Raw genomic sequence first — 19,291 nt, forward strand, 5'->3', positions numbered from 1 at the left:
AGGAAGAGCTCAACCGGATTGGTCCCTTTATAAGTACGAAAGACTTATGGGAGAAGCTCATTGAGTTGCATGAAGGAACTTCAGACACCAAAGTGAGCAAACGCGACCTTCTATTGAACAAACTTTATAACATAAAAATATAAGGAGGTAAATCGTCCTATGAGTTGAAATATTTGGTTGCTTAAACACTTGACATAATATATATGTTTAAGGGATAACATTTATGTGAAGGTACCCTTGCATGCATGATAATGTGAAGGATATCTGCATCATTCATGCACAAATCTTGGAACAATTTTTCATGCCATAAATACTATTTATTAAAAAGAAATAAATGAAAGCATCTGTTACAACTAAATAAAAGTAGGTTCATTCTTGGTTGTTTTTTCCCCCCCAAAATGAAGACAAGGACATCTATTATATATAAATGAAGACACTTGTTATAAACGAGTGCACCTGCGTTGTGATTCTTTTTGCCATACAGCTGCTATAACTAAACAAAAAGATCTGCTATAATTGAACAAAGACAGTTGTTATAACTAAAGAGGCACTACTACAACTAAATGTAAACATCTGCTGCAACTAAACGAAGGCACCTACTATAATTAAATCAAAAGAATGATATAACTAAACGAGTGCATCAGCATTCTAGTAAATTTTCCTTTGCCAGAATGATGGCATCTGCTATAATTAAGTGAAGGCATTTGCTATAATAAATATGAAAAAAGACATCCACCTCATTAAAAAATTAATAAAAATGCTTTAAGATCGATGTTGCCAAAATTGTGTAGCACCAATGCAGGCACCACCCTTCACATATCTGTTACATGATGGGTGCCTTTACGTGTAGGTTTTATCCATGCTTGTGTACTCGGCCCCATATTCCATTTCTATTCTTCCATCGAAAGATAAATGTTACTGATTTCTACTTTAACTATGTAAAGGTCATAAATTGCAAAAAAACAAAAAGATCATTCCCTTTCATCAAAATTTCTTTTTTGTTTTCAGCATATGACTTTGTAAGATCCTAAAACTTTGCAGGAACTTATTTTGCGAGAGTCAAAACGGGATCGAGGTGATCCAAAGGTATTGGCAGCACAGTCACGACAGCAGTATCTAAAGGTAAAACTCATTAGAGAGGAATACATAAAAGATAAAAATCTTATTTTAAGCATACTGTGTTTCTTTAATTCTTTATTAGATCCACTTTTATTTGATGTGGTAGTTATCTGTTAACCTTCTCTAGACATTGTATTGCTGTGCTGTTCTTGCAGTTGAAACAGAAGTTACAAATCCTTACCGCCAGTATAGGTGGAATTGGAGTTGTATCTGCATATTTTACCTACACTCCTGAAATTGCAGTTAGGTAAGACAGCATCACAATCATCAATTTTCATCTGTTCATGAATCATCTCCATCACTGTGATGCCTCTTATGTGTTAGAAGTATGAGAGAGCTTAATTCAACCTAAAATCCATGCATTGATGTGGGTGACAAACCAAAATGGACGCTTAGGTGGAGACCTTTTTGTATTTAAACATATTATTAGAACTTTCATTTAGAGATGTGAGATTAAGTGGAATTTTACCTCATACTTTTTATTATCTTTAAGATGCCTCTGCAAGCTCAACAACATTAGGAAGTGAGGGGCTGACTCTAATTTCATATTTAAGTTCAAGAGGGAGCTCAATCTAATCCAAAATCTCAGGGCCCTTAGATAGGGTGCCTTTAATTCAAGCAAGAATCCCCATTTGCAGATGAGGATCTCAAGAGGTGGTTTTGATTGTAGTATCGAGTGGAATTACATTGAATAATTCAGTAATTAATTTCTTCATCCTTGCTATCTTAGCTTATTATGCCCCTCTTTGAAACTATTTCTAGCAATATCTCAAATTACGTTAAAAAATTTTTACTAGCAAGTTTTATTTCTAGGATCGGAAATTTGACAATTTTGTTGCTTCAGCTTTGGTGCAGGATTGATTGGTTCATTGGCGTACATACGGATGCTAGGCAATACGGTCGACTCGATGGCAAATGGTGCAAAAGGGATAATGAAGTATGTAGCATCAATATGATTTTTTTCCCTGGAGAAATTAAGAACCCTCTACATGAAAGTAGTTGACTTCTTACATCTCTATCCATAAATAGGATGTGATCATGCTTATTCATGAGGTTGTAAATCTTAGGGTCCTTGTGGTACTAAGAGACATTAAACTTTGGAGAATATTTTAATAATTTCCCTTCTGTTTTTCCATGGGCACTAACAAAATGTTTCCTGGTTGGCAGAGGAGCCGTTGGACAACCGCGGCTACTGGTTCCAGTTATACTAGTGATGATGTATAACAGGTGGAACGAGTAAGTTCCCTGCACCTCAAAAAGTATTTTCTCAATATGCTACATTAATTTTTTATTTCTGCAAATTTTTCATGTAAATAGTTTTCCTTTTATGAGCACAAAGAACACCTTGTTGTGGGTGATCATTGGTTGAATTAAATAAGTTATTGATCAAAATTTAGATGATCAATATTTAGTCTGATCCAAAATTTTCAGAATAAGAAAAATTGAACCAATATGGTAAATCTGAGCTGACTAATTAAGTTATTTAAATGTTTATATAATTAAATTTGAAGCAGGTTGAGTTACTTGGTATTTTGAGTTAGATATCCATATCCAACTAAAATCCAAAATACATTACATTAATCATCAAAATACTATGAATTTTTAGATAAGATATCCATCGGTTTAGATTTTTTGTACACGCCATATTTTCTTATTAACAAAAGTTTTTTCCTCCTTGTATCAATCAGGGTATTAGTACCAGATTATGGCTTTATGCACTTAGAGCTGATACCAATTCTGCTTGGGTTCTTCACCTACAAGGTTGCTACTTTTGTCCAAGCGCTCCAGGAGGCCATCGACATAGTCGGGAAGAAGAGCTAAGCATGAAGAAGAAACATCGCCAAATAGCAGTTGCTTTACATTACGAGTTTCATTATTTGCTTTTCTTTCTTTTGGTTATCTTTTTGTGGTATCTTCCATTTATGTGGTGAACAGGCCTTTGTTGTCTTGTAAGGATTGAATGGCAGATGGAGAACACAATTTCTCATAAGAAATTTCTCTATTTAAGATCATTTGTAAGATGTAGCACAAAATAAAATGTAGCAAAAAAATCTATGTGAACCCTCACAGAGATTTTTTTTTTTTCTTTTGCTTGCCTGATGGCCTGTGGATTGAGCAAAAATAGAATGATACAGTTGCAATAAGAACCCTCACGGACTCATTCATTCCGTCATGATGCAATGATTTATTGATTTAACTACACCATACAAGTCAACACGTTAAATTTAGCATATTTAAATTGTTTCGGATAAGTTTATTCCTATCAATTAATAAGGCAAATTGCTAATCCTAATTTTATGCGACGATTTGTGAACACTTAGGATTTATAAGTATTTGTTTCGATATAGTTAATTAATTAATTTCATTAAAAGGACTGAAGTGCATAACAGTAAATAAATTGAATATTCATACATAAATTTGATATTCAATTTAATAAAAATTTATTTATATTTATTTAATATATATATATAATTAATTAAATAAATAAATTTAAATAATTCATTATTATAAAAATAAATTTATATATATATATATATATATATATATATTCAATTTATTAATATCTATAAATAATATTTATGAATAATATCCGTAAATAATATTCATAAACAATATTTATAAATCATATTTATTAATAAATTCTTAACAATATAATAAATAAATAAATAAATTTTAAATAAATAAATAAATTTATATTATTAAATTGAATAATCAATCAAATAAATTTAAAATACATAATTTTTAAATAATTAAATAAACTTTAATTGAGAATTTAATAACATTTAAATTCAAATCAAATTAAAAATCAAATTCATAAAATAAAAATAAATCAAACTTGAATAATTATTTGAACTACTTTGTTCATTTTAAACTTTAACTTTAATCAATTATCTAATCAAATAAATTTAAATACCACAAAACTTAATTCAACATAACAAGTTTACAACCCTAATGAAGTGTTTAATTTGATAAGCAGACGTACTAACATGTAAACACTTAATAGCGGTTTCATATTTAAGTGTATAATTTAATGATTAGACTTAACAAATGTGAATCAGATTTTTAACGTAGCTATAGATTTATATTTATCGTAAAATTTTAAAGTAAATAATAGATTTAATAATTTATTCAAAAACTAGTCCATAATTATGAGAAACTTTAACACAAGTAATTGCCAATATATATATATTTTTTACCATGAACCTTAATTCCCACATCTTTTAACTATCTCCTTTATAACCAAGTTTGAAATTACAAAAAAAATTAGTCGAAAAATAGAAACCTATAACTTCTATGATAAACTGTTCTTATCATGTAAATAAATCGACCGGTGTTAGTAACATCACCAACTTAATAACAGACTGCCACCCACATGCAAACAGATGATAGCTTATAAAAGGTGTCCCTGAAGCAATGGTACAACGGTAGGACATCCGGATTGTGACCCAAAGACCCGTGGTTCGATCCCCAGGTACGACGTATTTGTAAAAATTTTCTTCTAAATGGGAAACGCAATCAAAGGATGCTAGGCATCTGGATTGGCTGCCGTATGTGCTTCCCGATTTACCCTGGTGGTCGGTGGAAAACTTCCGTGGAACTGAACCGATCACCCCAGGGATTGAGTCCATAAGACTGACTGGAATTTATCATTTCATAGCTTCTAAAAGGTTGTGCTAAATTCAAAAACTATAAACATTATGGTAGATTTAAAATCCCATAGATTATGATCAATTGATCCATTAACCCCACACTAAACTTGACCGGATCAGTTCAAATCAATTAAAGAGAAGCCAAAGAGCAATCCGGTTCCACTGAGATAATGAAAGAATAAACACTGCAAAAGTCTGTATATTAGAACCGCGAAAAAGAAGTAATCAAAATATTTATTCATCAAACAGCCAAATCTATCTGAACCCTCCAACATTTAACTTCAAACTCTCAAATAAGTTGAGTCACTACCAGGATTTAACCATATCATATCCAAAATCTTGTTCGCTATTAGTGCGATAGGCAAACAACCTGATCAAAGTACTAAACGTATCAGAAGAAGATTAGATCATGTCACCTGAAACAGATCAAATCAACAATGTCTTCAATGATGGTGCATGGATGAATTAGTTTTGCAATCGCCCACTAAATTCCTTCCTAGACCTTCCATTCTTCGACTAAACAAAGAAACAAGAAAAATGTTATCAGATATCTATATGTGATGTATAAGAAGCTTCCTGACTACCAAGATGCTGAAAGGTCATAGTATTTTTTTTGGGAAAAATCATATTTCTGCAGGTATAAAGATATCAAACCGATGCTGTCCTTGTGTTAAAAGAGCTACTCGAACAGAATATAATACAGTAAATGGGAAATCATTAATTTTTAACGATTTGACCCCTGTATGGCCCTCTTTGGACGACAAAGCTTTCAGGTGGTTGACACTCTTCCAACCAAGCCACTTCTGAAGCATCCATTCCACTAGGCAAAACACCTTCAAGAAATTCAAATAAAACATGCATGTGATGAGATCTCGAATTATTGTGGACTACCAATGATGCAAGTATGTATTAATTCATAAAAAATTTGTACCAGACGAACTTTTTCTTGACTTCTTGAAATAAGTGCAATCACGTCCATCATTTGATGAGTATGGGGGTGATAGAACATCAAAGAGAGCGCAGGGTGTTATTGCTTTAAAAGAATGAATGTTGCCACCACTTGTAGGGTAGAGAATGGTTGTGCCACAGGGCGCGGTCATCTGGCTATCTCTAATGAGCTTTGCTGGTCGAGCTGAAAGATATTAAGATCATCTACATTTACTTCTCAATCAAAATTAAGGCCTCTAACTAAAAAAGAAATTGTGCTCTACTGTGATGGATATTATCATACTGTGGAACTATAAATGCAAACAATTCATGAATCCTACTTAACCTGAAAATTTTGAAAGAATCTCCAAGAACACTTCTCAAGTAACCCAATGGAAGTTAAAAGGCCAAGTAGTTTGCTCATGCTTGATAACCTCCCAAATGAATCCTAGTTATTTTAAGCAACAGATAAACCTTTCGGATAGCTGGAAAGATCATAGGGATCGCTCAGATGAAAATGGGAAATGATAAGTTTTAGTCATATTGGAGACCAAGGTACCTATCTCATGTTTCCTCTATATTGATCATTGACAATAAAAAAATGGTTACAGTGCATGTACAATCCTAGAATGAGCTACTTCGACAATCAACTCTTAGAAGATAGATGCACAAAAGTTTGATGTCATTTCTTCAATATACTCTTCAATAATCTCAAATTGGCTACCAATGAAATAAGAAGGTAAAGATATAGTCCAAGTTCAGAACCACTCACAAAAAGTCTTTAGTAATAAACCTCAGCACAAACATGACTTCTAAGTCGGACACTTTTCGTAGGGTCTATTCTAACAACAAATTGGAGTGATCTTCACAATGACATGAGCAATCTATGTTGAAAATCTCACTCTTATATTGCATAGGAATATTCTGTCTGCATTGCACACGATACAAAAATCATCCTCCCTCATGGAACTAAGTCACCCTACCACAAGGAATCAATTTATGGTCAGCAGTAGAAGAATATTTTTTCTTCTTCTTTTGATTCACCAAAATAGACTGAATCTATGTTGAATTGGAGATCCTTGGAAATTTATGAAGAAAAGCACAAAAAGGTCATCTTGCTCCCTTTAGTATAACCCTTATAAATATAAGCATAATGTCTATTTACTGCTAGAAGCATTTCAATGTATGTTTGCCTGGAAGAGTTTTTCTTATGATAGGTGAGAATGTAGGGAAAGTAGAAGAATACAGGATATTTCTTTACAGTGAAACTTTCTATTCTTCAGTTCCAACCTGATTATCTCAGAAGATGAATATTTGCTTATGTATAGTCAAATTACTTCCTCAGTGCAACTTTTTTGGCCTAAGGTTTAAAACCGTTGTCTTGATATTCTCATGCCTTGATGATAATATTTTTATTTGAATTTCATTGGGCAAAAGTGCAAAATATGTAACATGAATCAGAAATACAAGGAAAAAGATAATTAGATAGTCAACAGATAAGCTCGAAGAAAACAATGGAATTAAAGATAAAGAAGATAAAAAAACTAGTGGTTTAGGAGTTGAAATAATGTGATGTGCCTGATTATTATAATTCAACCAACTCTAACCTGTAGCATATCCTACAATCATTTAGATAACCTTAGAAAATATTAATAGGCCTTTTTCTAACTAATTAATGTTTAAATAACCTAAAACCTGCACATTATTGAGCCAACTTTCAAGCAGTTGATAAACCCACTACCTAAGATTTTTCCTTGGATTTTATCTATTGTTTAACCCAACACTACATTTCAACTGCAGCTCTTCTGTACACAAGTATAAGGACCCAAACCAACCTAAAATGGTTACCTAAATATCTTTCTTTACATTGTCTTAAGCTCCAATGATATAATCTTTTTCTTTGTAAGTCAAACATTTGTACTCAGAGAGATCATATACTTCTAGCTGTAAGTTCCAGTTTCCTTGAATCTCTCTCAAGAATCTATGGTTTGATGGTCAAGCACACTATGAGAATCAAAATAAGTTTTCTACTAAATGAGCATTCTTAAGCTCTGTACATTTTTTTTTGTTTTTTTATTACTAGTGTATGTCTCTTATGATTATGTTGTTCATTAAAGATCAGCTCTATCGCTATCTCTTTAATATATGAACTAACCAATCATATTCAAAATATACACATTCTTTGGTGTTCGTTATACGATATTGTGTTAATTGATAAGAGTGTAATTATATTAAATTCAAAGCTTGAGGTAGACAAACTTTTGAAAATAAACGTTTTAAGATAACTAGAAAAGCCTGAATACATGATGTGTAATCTCAGTATAAGAAAATAATTGATAGAATAGTTAAGATGGATGAGCATCAAATCAGTTTTGGAGTCCTAGATCTACAATCTAACAAAAAGGGGAATTGATGAGTATATAATTGATAGGACAAAAAATAGGTTAAAAGAAGACAAAACCACATAAAGTTAGATATAGCAGATGTGAATGCTAGGATGGATGTGTAGACTTACTAGAAATGAGAAATATTAATAATAATAAAAATAATAATAAAGAACAATCAGGTGAAGCTTGAATAAATTAGAAAATGAGGAAAATAGGTTAAGATGGTATGGACATGTTCAAAGACAATTGATAAATTCAATATATAAAAAAAGTTACAGCTTTTATAGTGGAAGCTGCAATATAGTCATAATTTACTTAGTTTGAATATTAATAGTAATACTGCCTTACATATGGCTCAATAAAGGGATAAAATTCATGTACTCGAGCCAAAATAGTTGGGACAAGCACAGAACAATGATGATGATGATGTGTATGTTTTTTATGAAGAGACAAGTATAAGTTTATTGCGAATCAGGAGACAATGAATCTCACCAATGAGGGAATTGTTTGGATGATCAACTCAAATCAAGAGCCTAAAAAACAGAGTATTGTCAAGTGCGGTTGACCATGGGGGTGATATTGATTGGTCAACAATAATACAACAAAGCTCGGGGGCCAATTTATGTAATTATAACCTCAAGAATAATAAATTTTTATTGTGTAAAATCAGAGATAGGGAGCATGCTAAGGATGAGCGATGGCCAAACCTCTATAAATTGAATACTATATTGCTTGTGTACTTGGTGTCTACTTGTTATTGTTTGCATGTTAACATGATCATATCTAATAAACTAGCTCACTATTGAATAGAATTCACATATTGACTACTATCCTCAATTCAGTGGTGAACTAGATCATGTAGCCATTATTGAACCTCTAGAAATCAGTGCTATGGTGTTCTTGGTTGTGACTACTCACTAGAACTTGCATGCTGAGTAGAATTCACAAATTTTCTACTATTCTGAATTAAGTAGTGAACTAGCTGATTTGACACATTGCTTAGATTGAGAAAGCACAAGATGTACAACTGGTCTAATCAAACACTGCCTCATCTCGTTTTCATCTTTTTCTCCTTGTATGGGGCAAAATCATTTTCAATCTCCATCAGGTCTTCAGTGAGTATATTTGAGAAAGACAAATAGTAGATTACTCCAAAAGCTAACCCTTTATCTCTTGTGGAACAAAAAAATGCAGCAATGCCACAATGTCTTACTAAAATGATTTTTGATTTTCTAGTTGGTATAAATACATCTTATTCAAGCATAGAACCATCCGTTTCTCTTTCCAGTTGTTCAAACTGGTATCTCAGATCTCTATTTCATCTCCTTTTTGTCAATCTAAGGCCTATATCCAGTTCCTGTCAAAGCAATATGCATTCTTAAAAGAATGTGACTTCTAAGTAGTTGCCAGCTTTTGTCCAACTCAGTTTCTCTTTCATTCCAGTAAGTTGACATTTCTTATAGTGAATTTGGCATAAGTGATTTTAGTAAGAATATTAAGACTTTTTAGGATTTACTAATACCAAATATTTCAGAAGATAACTGACTATTCAAGAAAATAATTACATCCATTGGAAAGCATCCCCCCAAGAAAAACATGAATCTGGTGAAGAGAAAACTTGTCAAGCAAGAGGAATATAATTGACTTATCTACATAACTAACAAGAAACTATTTACAAAATAAGTGGCACAAACCTTCAGATGGATCAATGGGTTCCTCAGTATCAACCCAGTCAAATGATTTGATGAGCATTGTCCCATAAAGAAGCTTGCTCAGCACTGTCATTCCTGGATGGTTATGAAGTGGAATAACAGATGAAGGTGGCATGCAGAAGATCCCAATCTGCACCATAATTAGAAAAGAATCAAGATATAATTCGTTCTTCAATAGATCTTAACTTCATTTGTTCAAGATAATAGACAAATAATTAGAATGGGTTAGAAAGCTGCAGGAATGATGCACCCGCAAATCAAGTAACTCATACACCTACCATGGCAAAGGATTAAATACTTACAGAAAAGTTTTCACACTCATGCACATGCAGATATTTGATAGGAGATGGACACTGATTACTTCCACTATGCCCTCTTCGTCCATTAGAATTCATGGCGCCTTTCCACCCTCGTGCTATCTGAGCCTCCTTTTCAAGTCCCACATCAGAAGGTTTAATATCATCTGAAATAGTAAAAGTGAGAGGTTGAAAGAACTCAAGTTGAAAATGCAACACTCATTACAAGGAAAATGCAAGACTCATTACAAGGAAAGAAGCCATGAATTAAATTGATGATCCTGGAAAGTATAACTTGGTAGGAATCTCTTTCCCACACATACACTTACATCCAAACACCTACTGGATAAAAAAGAGACCCCCTGCCTTTTTGTATACTGCCAAAAGATATGCTAAGAGGCATCAAATCTTTCGTTTTTGTCACTTCTTTGCAAACCACATTAAATAATCTTCAGTTTCTGGTTAATTATCAGAGAGATCCTTCTAATCAATCCATGTGATTATCATTGCCAAATTTAGCCAAACTTACCAAGAAAAAAATATTCAACAAAGTAAAGATGCAAATTTTCTTATAATTGGAAAGAATAATAAAACCTAACTAGTATATCAAGCAATAATCACATCCATTCATGAAGTTTTCAAGACCTTTAAAGACTAAGAATCAACAACTAGACCTTGTTGAATGGCAAGAATCCACATTTACCGATGGAAAAAGTGCATGCAAGAGAAGGATGAATTCTTATTCATGCAAAATGTTGGAATAATCAAAGCATCAGCAACATGAAGAATACCAAGGAGTGTTTCACATCATATGTATGAATATTTTGATTGACGGCTTTGCAAAGATTGCTAGACAGCAATCAAATGGTTAGATCACTGAATATGTAAATATTTTGTCACCTTATACTTTAAAGTGAAAGGTCAATGGATAGCAGACAAATCATACAAGGATAATGCAAGTGCTAAAGCGCAAAGTCAACCAGAAGAAAGTGGCAGGAAGATTAGTTTATTGAAACAAAATAAGCATAAAAGGATAAAAGATGAATCCTAGACTGTTATGCATAATAGATAAAACAGTGTATTTCAAAGTAATGAAAATGAAATCATTGGAAGCTATTGAGCACCTGTATATCCATTAGCAATACTCTCAAAAGCAAATACAGAGAAAGATAGGGATTTTCTTATTTCAAATTGGGGCATTTTCAGATTTTTTTTTACACAAAATATGAAAGAAAAAAAAAGATACTCGAACGAGGATATTGTCATGTAAACAAGAACACTGAAAAAGATACTCAAAAAAGATTAGCACAAGGAGAGAACAAACATAACTCTGAAATTTTACATAAAAAGAAAAGAGAGGGGGGCCATCATTAGCTTAAATACAAGATTGTTCATAGGTGTGTGACAAGTTGATGGCGCTTTGGTTTAAAGTACAGATGTATACCAAGCAATATTTGTCATTTTGACTGTCAGCGCCCTGTAGCGTGCTAACTATTGTGATTTATTTACCTAAAACTCCCATTGAATGAGTGATATTAGCTGCACATGCATTCTCATATATTGATACCACATTCAAACAATAGAAAACAGTTTAAAACTTAAAATGGAAATCAAACTCATAAAACCTGTATGAGAAATATATGCAACAACATTTCAGTATTCAGCTATTAGATAATGATAAAAAGTCTTTCCAAATTTCACAAGGAATTATTGAATAGCCACCTGTGCAGAACTGACTTTCTCAGTTTCTCTTTCTGTGATGATAGACCAGAAACTACCCCTTGATAAGATTAACTTGCATGTTATCAGCTCCTAAATCCATCAATGATTAAAAAAACTCAAGCAGATCATGCTGTCCCTCCATAATAATCATATCATGTCAATTGGTACATAGGAAACAGAATATGAGATAATTTTATGTGTGCATAAAATAATAAAAGCATTATGTGCCTTTACAATCCAGAGACATTGAATCCCTAACTATGACAATGAGAGGTAAAAGAAGAAATTTGAAAGAAATGCTGGATAACAAATTGAAAGCTCAATTTTACACATTTAATCTCATTAAACAATGGAGCAATCATTTGGTAAAAGAAGCATCCTACATCCGGTCTAGTTATCATACTTGCTAAAACACTAAGTTTCATTTTTATAACAGAATCAAACCAGTGTACTAATTTCATCAATTACTCTAACAGTCTCCTTTGACGCGATTGGATGTGCATGGTTCATTCTATATTCAATGTGTCATTGTAAAATATGATTTTGGAGGTGCTATGATAGCCATTTTCAATTCTTCTTTTACAAGAAAACATGGCATAAAAAAGGACAAAGATTCATGGGCAGGGTAGACAGCCTCTAACAATGAAATTCAAATTAACATAGTACTTTCAGCCAAAGACTGAGATAAAAGGATGTAAGAAAGACAGGTAAGTAGAGAAAAGGTGTGTTTCTCACCTAAAGAAGAGTGTACATTTTCAAGAGCTTCAACAGATATGGGCCCACTATTAGAGAATGATGCTTTACAGACCTCATATAGCTTTTTCACGCGAGGCATACTTCAGGAAGGGTTAACTAGACAATAGATCAACTGACAAAGGCTTCAACCCTTACAATGTATCAATCAGAGATTTGAGGTCACCCACCCTTGATCAAGAGGTATCAAATAGCATCAGCCCTGTAGTCATGAACAACAATGTTTCACTTCAATGCAATATACAAGAGCACATTTTGTTTATAAAAGCAGCTATCTACATCCATTGCTTTTTTTTTCAGAAATACGAAATTGAAGAAGAAATTCTCTTAACAAATTGCACAAATATCCAAATTTCTGAAAAGCCCAAGTCAGGTCTGTCACAGGACCTACAAAAAATCGAAATCTAATTTATGTCTAGGCATACTGAGTATCGTATATGAAACTGAAAGAAACAAAATAAAATTACATTTTGCGATCGCTTCATTCACATTTCTTATTCCTACCGTTAAAGTATAAACGTCCTGTACCTCAGAAAAGAAGCAAAGAGAATTTGAATGATTCTACCAAAATTGAAGAGAAAACAGAAACTTCATTTAGCTCGATTATCCCATCAGGCTTTGAAAAGGCCACGGACTGGTGTCTATCTGCGCCATATATTCCCTTTAAGAAAATGAAAAGCACTCTCTTCTTTATTCTAAAAGGTCCGCCATTGTGCAAAAAAACACCTTGAACACTAAGCGCAAAAGAAGAAGGCGAACGAGAAGAGGATGACAAGGCAATCAAAATCCTGCACAGAACAACCCTACCATTCCAACCCTAAAACAGTATGATTTCCCACTGTTGCAGAAACCCAACTAGTCGGAGTATAAAAACTAGATAACTTCGTAGCAATCCCAAACCAAATACATCAGAAGAACGTAAGAAAAACACAAACAACTACTCGCAATTCACCGGCAGCCACCCAAAAAAATAAATAAATCAAGGAATCTAATCAGTAGGAATAGATAGAGCGTAACACAGATTGAAACTGGAATCCACAGGGTTGGTGGCTCTTCCCTCGCGACTAGGGTTTAACCGCGGCTCTCCCGGCGGGCGATCTGAGCGATCGAAAGATCGAGCGAACGGAGAGACCGACGCCCTTTGAGTGCGTCCTAGTTAAATCGAAATGGCCAATAATTAACCAACCAAAGAAAAATCATTTCGACCCTTATAGATTGCATATCTTCACCTTAGTCCTTACAGTTTCAATGCTTTTGAAACTCTAATGGGCAAAATGAAATTCTTAAAATAAAAAGGTAAAATTGAAAAAGTGTTTTTTATTAATGCCCGTTTTTTTTAATAAAAAGGTCACCTGTCATATTCCCCAATAAATACCTATTTTAACGTTGTCGTAAGTCACATCTTTTATAATATAATAAATGCTTCAGTATAATTAAAATTACAACGTAACGTATAAAAAAGTTAAAATAAATTTTAATTAAGTTGATAAAAAATATTTTAATATAATAATTTTGACTAATTAAGAAAAAATAAACTTATTTTAACATATTATAATAGTTAAATTTTAGTGGTTATACATTACAGCAATTATAACTATAGTTTCTTTAATAAGGATGTTTAAAAAAATTGATTGTTATTTTTTGATTTTTTTTAAAAAAAAATAGAGAGACTTCTTTTTAATGATAATGAAAATAGGGTTTTTTTTTGCTTCGCCTAAAATATTTATTTCTAATGGAATTTTTAAGTGCTTTAATAAAAATAAAAAAGGAATGATTAAAATTGACTATCTTTCATACCCTTCGAATCCGACGGACTCACATGATCGATTTTACAATCATCTTAAGAAGGTAAATTCTACAATTAACCACTATAGGAGAGGATATTGTCTCGTCTTCGTCGAGATTCAACCCTTGCCCATTTCAGTAAGTCTGTTCATATAACCAATTCAATCATGTCCCACGAACTATCTTTTATATCCATCTTACTGTGCTAATTTGTAGCCCCCACCCTTTTTCAACAAAAGGTGGAATCTACCACTTTAGTGGCCCACACGATTAGCCCCACGACCATATGTAAGAAGGTAAATCGAGAAGATGTAGTTGATCACGATGGAGGAGGACATTGCCTCGACTTTATCGAGATTCGACTCTTGTCTACTTCAACAATTCTGTTCCGTCGTAACCAACTCAACTATACCTCCGGTTATAACCCCCACCCAATTCAACTATCTTGTGACACGACACATTAAATATTTTGTTTATCTTTGTGTTATAAGATTTAAAATATTTGAATAAAAAATACAATGTATTAATTACAATATTTTGTTAAATGTATTTATTAACTATCATTGCATTAACTCAATATACTTTGAATTAATGTACATAAATTGTTTAAATTATTTTTTTTTAAAACACCCCACATTTTTTTTCAAATAAAAAAAAAACTTTAACCTTTTGCCCTTTTCATTCCTTAACGATCCTCCATGTTTCCCGGGCCATATTTTACCCTAAAATCTCTTCCACCATAAAATTAAACCATCCACTTCATATCAACAACTCATCTCCTAATCTTAAATCTCTTCTTTTAAATTCTCCTATTCAATCCTCCTCTCTCTCCTTTTCATAACCTTTCTTCCCCACCTCCAAAGACATGCGCTCCACCTCTCTTCAACCAATCCATTCCATCCCCTTTAATTAATCTTTGCTTCCGTTGGTTAAACCACAATCTACAATCTAAAACATCATCATCATCTTCATCGAAGAACAATCTACAATCTCACTTGGTGTCGAAGCTAGCTAGCTGCAATGGATTATATTGAACCATGCATATTGAAGAAGAAGCGAGCAGGCATCATCTTTGAGAACTCAAGGTGCCGAGCATAGAGTCCCGATCTTAAAAGCATGGCGGAAGGTGAACAATTGTTGTCGTCGGCGGAGGGCGAGGTGCCGCCCAATAACTCCTCTGAAGGACAACAGATTGAAACCAAATCAAGATTAGCGAAACCTGGAGGTGAGACGCCGCCAGATAAATTTTCAATGGGATTTCTTCTATTGAATTTTAATTTTGGTCAGATGTGGAGATGTTGAAGGAGAAATTTGCTAAGCTGTTGCTTGGGGAAGATATGTCAGGGAGAGGCACTGGAGTCCCCTCAGCTTTGGCTCTCTCAAATGCCATCACCAATCTTGCAGGTTCAACATCTATTAAAATTCTAAACCTCCTTTCTAACAAAATCTCTACTTATTGATCTCCTACTTCATTCAGCTTCTGTTTGGGGAGAGCAATATCGATTAGAACCCATGTCGGCGGAAAGGAAGGCGAGGTGGAGAAAAGAAATCGATTGGCTCTTATCGGTCACTGATTACATTGTCGAATTTGTCGCCTCCCAACAAACATTGGAGGATGGAAGAACCATGGAGGTAAGTGTCCTCTAGTTGTTTTAGCAACATCCAAGAACACCAATGCAGATGAAAATTGAAGTCTTTGTGTTTTGCATATGATATATGTTGTTTACAGATAATGACAACTCAGCAAAGGAAAGATCTTCGCATGAACATTCCGGCTCTGCGAAAGCTCGACGCAATGCTCATCGTAAGAACAACGAGAAAAGATTTCCGACTAGTTGCAGAGGAGGAGATTCTAACACTTCGCCTTGATGATACAGGGGTACCTTGACAATTTCAAGGACCAAAAGGAGTTCTGGTATCTGTCGAGGGATGCTAAGGATTCTGAGAAGGGGAAGAGGGCAGACGATAAGTGGTGGCTCCCGACGGTGAAAGTCCCAGAAAACGGGTTGCCGGAGGAATCCAGGAAATGGATTCAACATCAGAAAGAGCTTGTTAGCCAAGTGCTCAAAGCTGCAATGGCTATAAACGCTAATGTTCTAATTGAAATGGACATTCCAGAAGACTACATCGAAAACCTTCCTAAGGTAGCATTTCAATTCCTTTATTTCAAGGTTTATAGTAATTCTTTTCACCTTTTTTGTTTCGCTATAGAATGGAAGGTCAAGCCTTGGAGATTCACTCTACAAAGTTATCACAGATGAAGGATTTGATGCAGATGCATTTCTCGAAACCCTAGATTTGTCCACCGAGCACAAAATTTTAGACCTCAAAAACCGTATCGAAGCGTCGGTGGTCATTTGGAAGAGGAAGATGAACAACAAGGATGTCAAATCATCATGGGTTACAGTTGCAGGGGTTTCAGGTGTTAGTCAGGGTAAGCGGGAGCAATTCGAAGATAGAGCAGAGACTATCTTGCTCATTCTCAAGCACAGGTTCCCTGGCATCCCTCAATCAGCACTCGACATAAGCAAAATCGAGCTCAATAAGGTATAAATGATCTACTTTGTCACTGATAAAGATCCAATATTGACCTCCTAAGATTGTTAAACATGTTCTAGGATGTCGGATTAGCTATCCTGGAAAGCTACTCAAGGGTTCTAGAAAGTTTAGCTTTCACTGTAATATCGCGGATAGAAGATGTTCTCCGCGCAGATAATCTTGCTCGAAACCCACCCGAGGAAGACGTAAAGAGAAAGTCGCCAAAAATAGAACCAGAGCCAGTTAAAGCAGAGGAAGTTATTCAATTTCAGAAACTTGCATCCAATGATTCCATGACACTCTCAGATTTCATGGATTGGCAGATGGATCAAGATGCTCAGGAAAGCAACGAAGACTCAGGTACCGTGGACAATGCCCCAGGGCTAGACGGTGCGAAATCGGGAAAGAAATCTCCAAAAGTTGCGCCTAACAAGAGATACTACTACCTCGATAAGCTAGTGAACTGGGACGCTTAAGCTGCTCAAAATCTTGCCTTGAACAAACCCTTGAAAGATGGCTGAAGCAGTGACATGATCAAAGATGAACATGTACATAATTTTCTACAAAACTAAACAGACATTGATGTAATGATAACAGTGATGTTGATGAAGGAAAAAAGATACAATTTAAACAAAATATATATAGATTTTGGCACATGTACATAATTTTCGCCGGCGGTCGCCGTGGAGGCGATTGAGGTCGTCGCCGCTGCCGTCTTCTCCGGCTTCGCTGCTAACGTACGCTCTCCTGGTTTGCAAGCAATTGTAGGTCAGAAATTGGGTACCCGTTTAACTAGGATCCGGATCCGGATAGGAAGATCCAATTTTAAATGTAGGGTTCGGGCTTCGGCAGCAGTCGCCGTCTGTGGAAGGGTGATTTGGGCGCAGTCTCTCCTACGTCGGCGATGGTGGAGCCGGAGACGATGAGCGTGCGGTTTCTTCTGCCGGCGATGACACGGTGTCGTAGAGGATTTTTGAGAGGCATGAGGGAAATCTTCCTCTGTATTGGTTGCCGATTAATCTCCCCCGCCCCCTTTCTGTTTCCTTCTGCATCCTCAATTTGCTAGACAATTTAGTGATTCTCACCATGATCTAATAACAAAGCTATGATTCTCGTATTTTCTTTCGATGTTGTTCCAAAATTAAAATTTGCACCTTTTCCTCCAAGCATTGGTCTTGTCGTGGGTTGGTTTGGTTGTATCTTCTGATTTTTCACCCAGATAGTACTACTTTCTTGCCGAATGGAGCTTCCTTTGGATGATATATTTCTACTTATCGTCTTCCTCAATCTCATAGTAGAAAAGGAAACCCATTTTTAGGCATCATACGACATTGTCATACCCAAATGATACACATAAATGCTTTACTAGAAACTCATTGGAATAGGAATCCCTTGCTGCATCTGTTATGCTTTTTGACATAACCCCTGCAGTTTGGTTTCTTCCAGTTCAGATTCTACAGTTCATGTTTGAAACTAAGTAAGAAGTTGCATGATTATACCACCCTTTATGTGTTAACAATGATGCCTTACACGTCTGCTTCCCTCTACTTGTCTGCTTTACAGAATAATGGTCACAAGTTAACTGATACGCACACTGCATTGACTACCCATCCTCACATTGAAAGGCTTTCTTTATATTTTGCATTGTACACGAAACGAGTGCATTTACAGGCTCCATTGATTCCGTTGGTAGCTTCGCTGAAGGTGACGAATTGGCAAGAATTGGAATGCTAGAGTTAGCAGTGATCCTCCTTCAGTTGCCCTCTCTTCTGGCCTAGATGTGATCACAAGAGGCCTAGTCTCGAACCCATCAGGAAGAATAGAGAATCCCGATGGCAATATGGGCAAGCTACTTGAGTCACACCCAGCCATCACTGATTGCATGCCATCTGTTGGCGGTTTCCGTAACTGCTCATCAGCGGTTTCCGTAACCGCCCACTACCACCACGCCTCCGCTCCACGAAGTGCACGTTGTGCACTCCGTGGAGGTTGCTTCCTCTACCTATTAAAGGGAGAGGAAGGATCTGCGATCGGTGTGCTGATCAGAGAGGTGAGACGAGGCTAGAGGCGCTACTGTGCTTGTGGTGGTGTGTGCGTCCAAGATCAAAGGAGAAGCTACGCTGCTGGAGCAGAGACGAAGAACACCAAATCGGAGGATTTGGTTTGTGAAATCGTGAGGGGTTTTCCGTCTGTGATCACTTCTCCGACAGAAGCAATCCCAGCCGCCGGAGTCAAGGTACGCAACAACCGGAATCGAGGCACGCAACAACAGGTAATTTCTATATTGGTATCAGAGCATCTCTGTTGTAGATTTTACCTGTTAGAGTATTAGCGTTTATCCCATCTGCCCGTTTCTGTTCTGGCTGCCGTCGCAAGCGGCAGCGCACAGGCGCTATCCGCAA

At 35.2% G+C, this 19,291-nt stretch overlaps 2 protein-coding genes across 4 annotated transcripts; one reads left to right on the top strand and one right to left on the bottom strand.

Annotated features, from left to right (window-relative positions):
- Positions 1 to 4,940: 4,940 nt before the first annotated feature.
- LOC141813370 (plant cysteine oxidase 4-like) lies at positions 4,941 to 13,694 on the bottom strand. 3 transcript variants are annotated; one of them, XR_012600395.1, is made up of 7 exons: positions 13,584 to 13,694; positions 12,549 to 12,768; positions 10,098 to 10,258; positions 9,778 to 9,925; positions 5,701 to 5,901; positions 5,424 to 5,602; positions 4,941 to 5,285 (listed from the first exon to the last, which is right to left on the bottom strand). XR_012600395.1 is itself a non-coding variant. In XM_074701331.1 (6 exons), exons 2-6 carry the CDS (start codon positions 12,646 to 12,648, stop codon positions 5,487 to 5,489), a joined length of 717 nt encoding a protein of 238 aa, XP_074557432.1. In that variant the 5' UTR covers positions 12,649 to 12,768; positions 13,584 to 13,694; the 3' UTR covers positions 4,941 to 5,486. The 3 variants fall into 3 exon arrangements, 2 of the variants coding, with proteins under 2 accessions (XP_074557432.1, XP_074557431.1); XM_074701331.1 differs by having other exon boundaries at positions 4,941 to 5,602; positions 5,710 to 5,901; XM_074701330.1 differs by having other exon boundaries at positions 4,941 to 5,602.
- LOC141813371 (rop guanine nucleotide exchange factor 12-like) lies at positions 12,825 to 17,365 on the top strand. Its single transcript, XM_074701332.1, has 7 exons — positions 12,825 to 12,840; positions 15,642 to 15,755; positions 15,829 to 15,983; positions 16,081 to 16,155; positions 16,229 to 16,495; positions 16,563 to 16,898; positions 16,970 to 17,365. Coding segments are annotated over exons 1-7 (1,344 nt in total). The 5' UTR covers positions 12,825 to 12,839.
- The last annotated feature ends 1,926 nt before the right edge of the window (positions 17,366 to 19,291 follow it).

This window comes from Curcuma longa, chromosome 20, assembly GCF_044706935.1.
Source record: "Curcuma longa cultivar G26 ecotype Majalengka, Jawa Barat chromosome 20, ITB_CL_G26_1.1, whole genome shotgun sequence".
Lineage (NCBI taxonomy): Eukaryota > Viridiplantae > Streptophyta > Magnoliopsida > Zingiberales > Zingiberaceae > Curcuma > Curcuma longa.

Bases quoted from the DNA above. Each gene is read 5' to 3' on its own strand.
- LOC141813370 (XM_074701330.1), bottom strand. From the start codon at position 12,648: ATGCCTCGCGTGAAAAAGCTATATGAGGTCTGTAAAGCATCATTCTCT. The intron at 10,259-12,548 runs GTGAGAAACACA...TTACTATTTCAG, and splicing joins AAATGTACACTCTTCTTTAG to ATGATATTAAACCTTCTGAT. The intron at 5,603-5,700 runs GTACAAATTTTT...AATTTCTTGAAG, and splicing joins GTCAAGAAAAAGTTCGTCTG to GTGTTTTGCCTAGTGGAATG.
- LOC141813371 (XM_074701332.1), top strand. The intron at 16,156-16,228 runs GTAAGAACAACG...TTGATGATACAG, and splicing joins AGCTCGACGCAATGCTCATC to GGGTACCTTGACAATTTCAA. The intron at 16,899-16,969 runs GTATAAATGATC...AACATGTTCTAG, and splicing joins GCAAAATCGAGCTCAATAAG to GATGTCGGATTAGCTATCCT.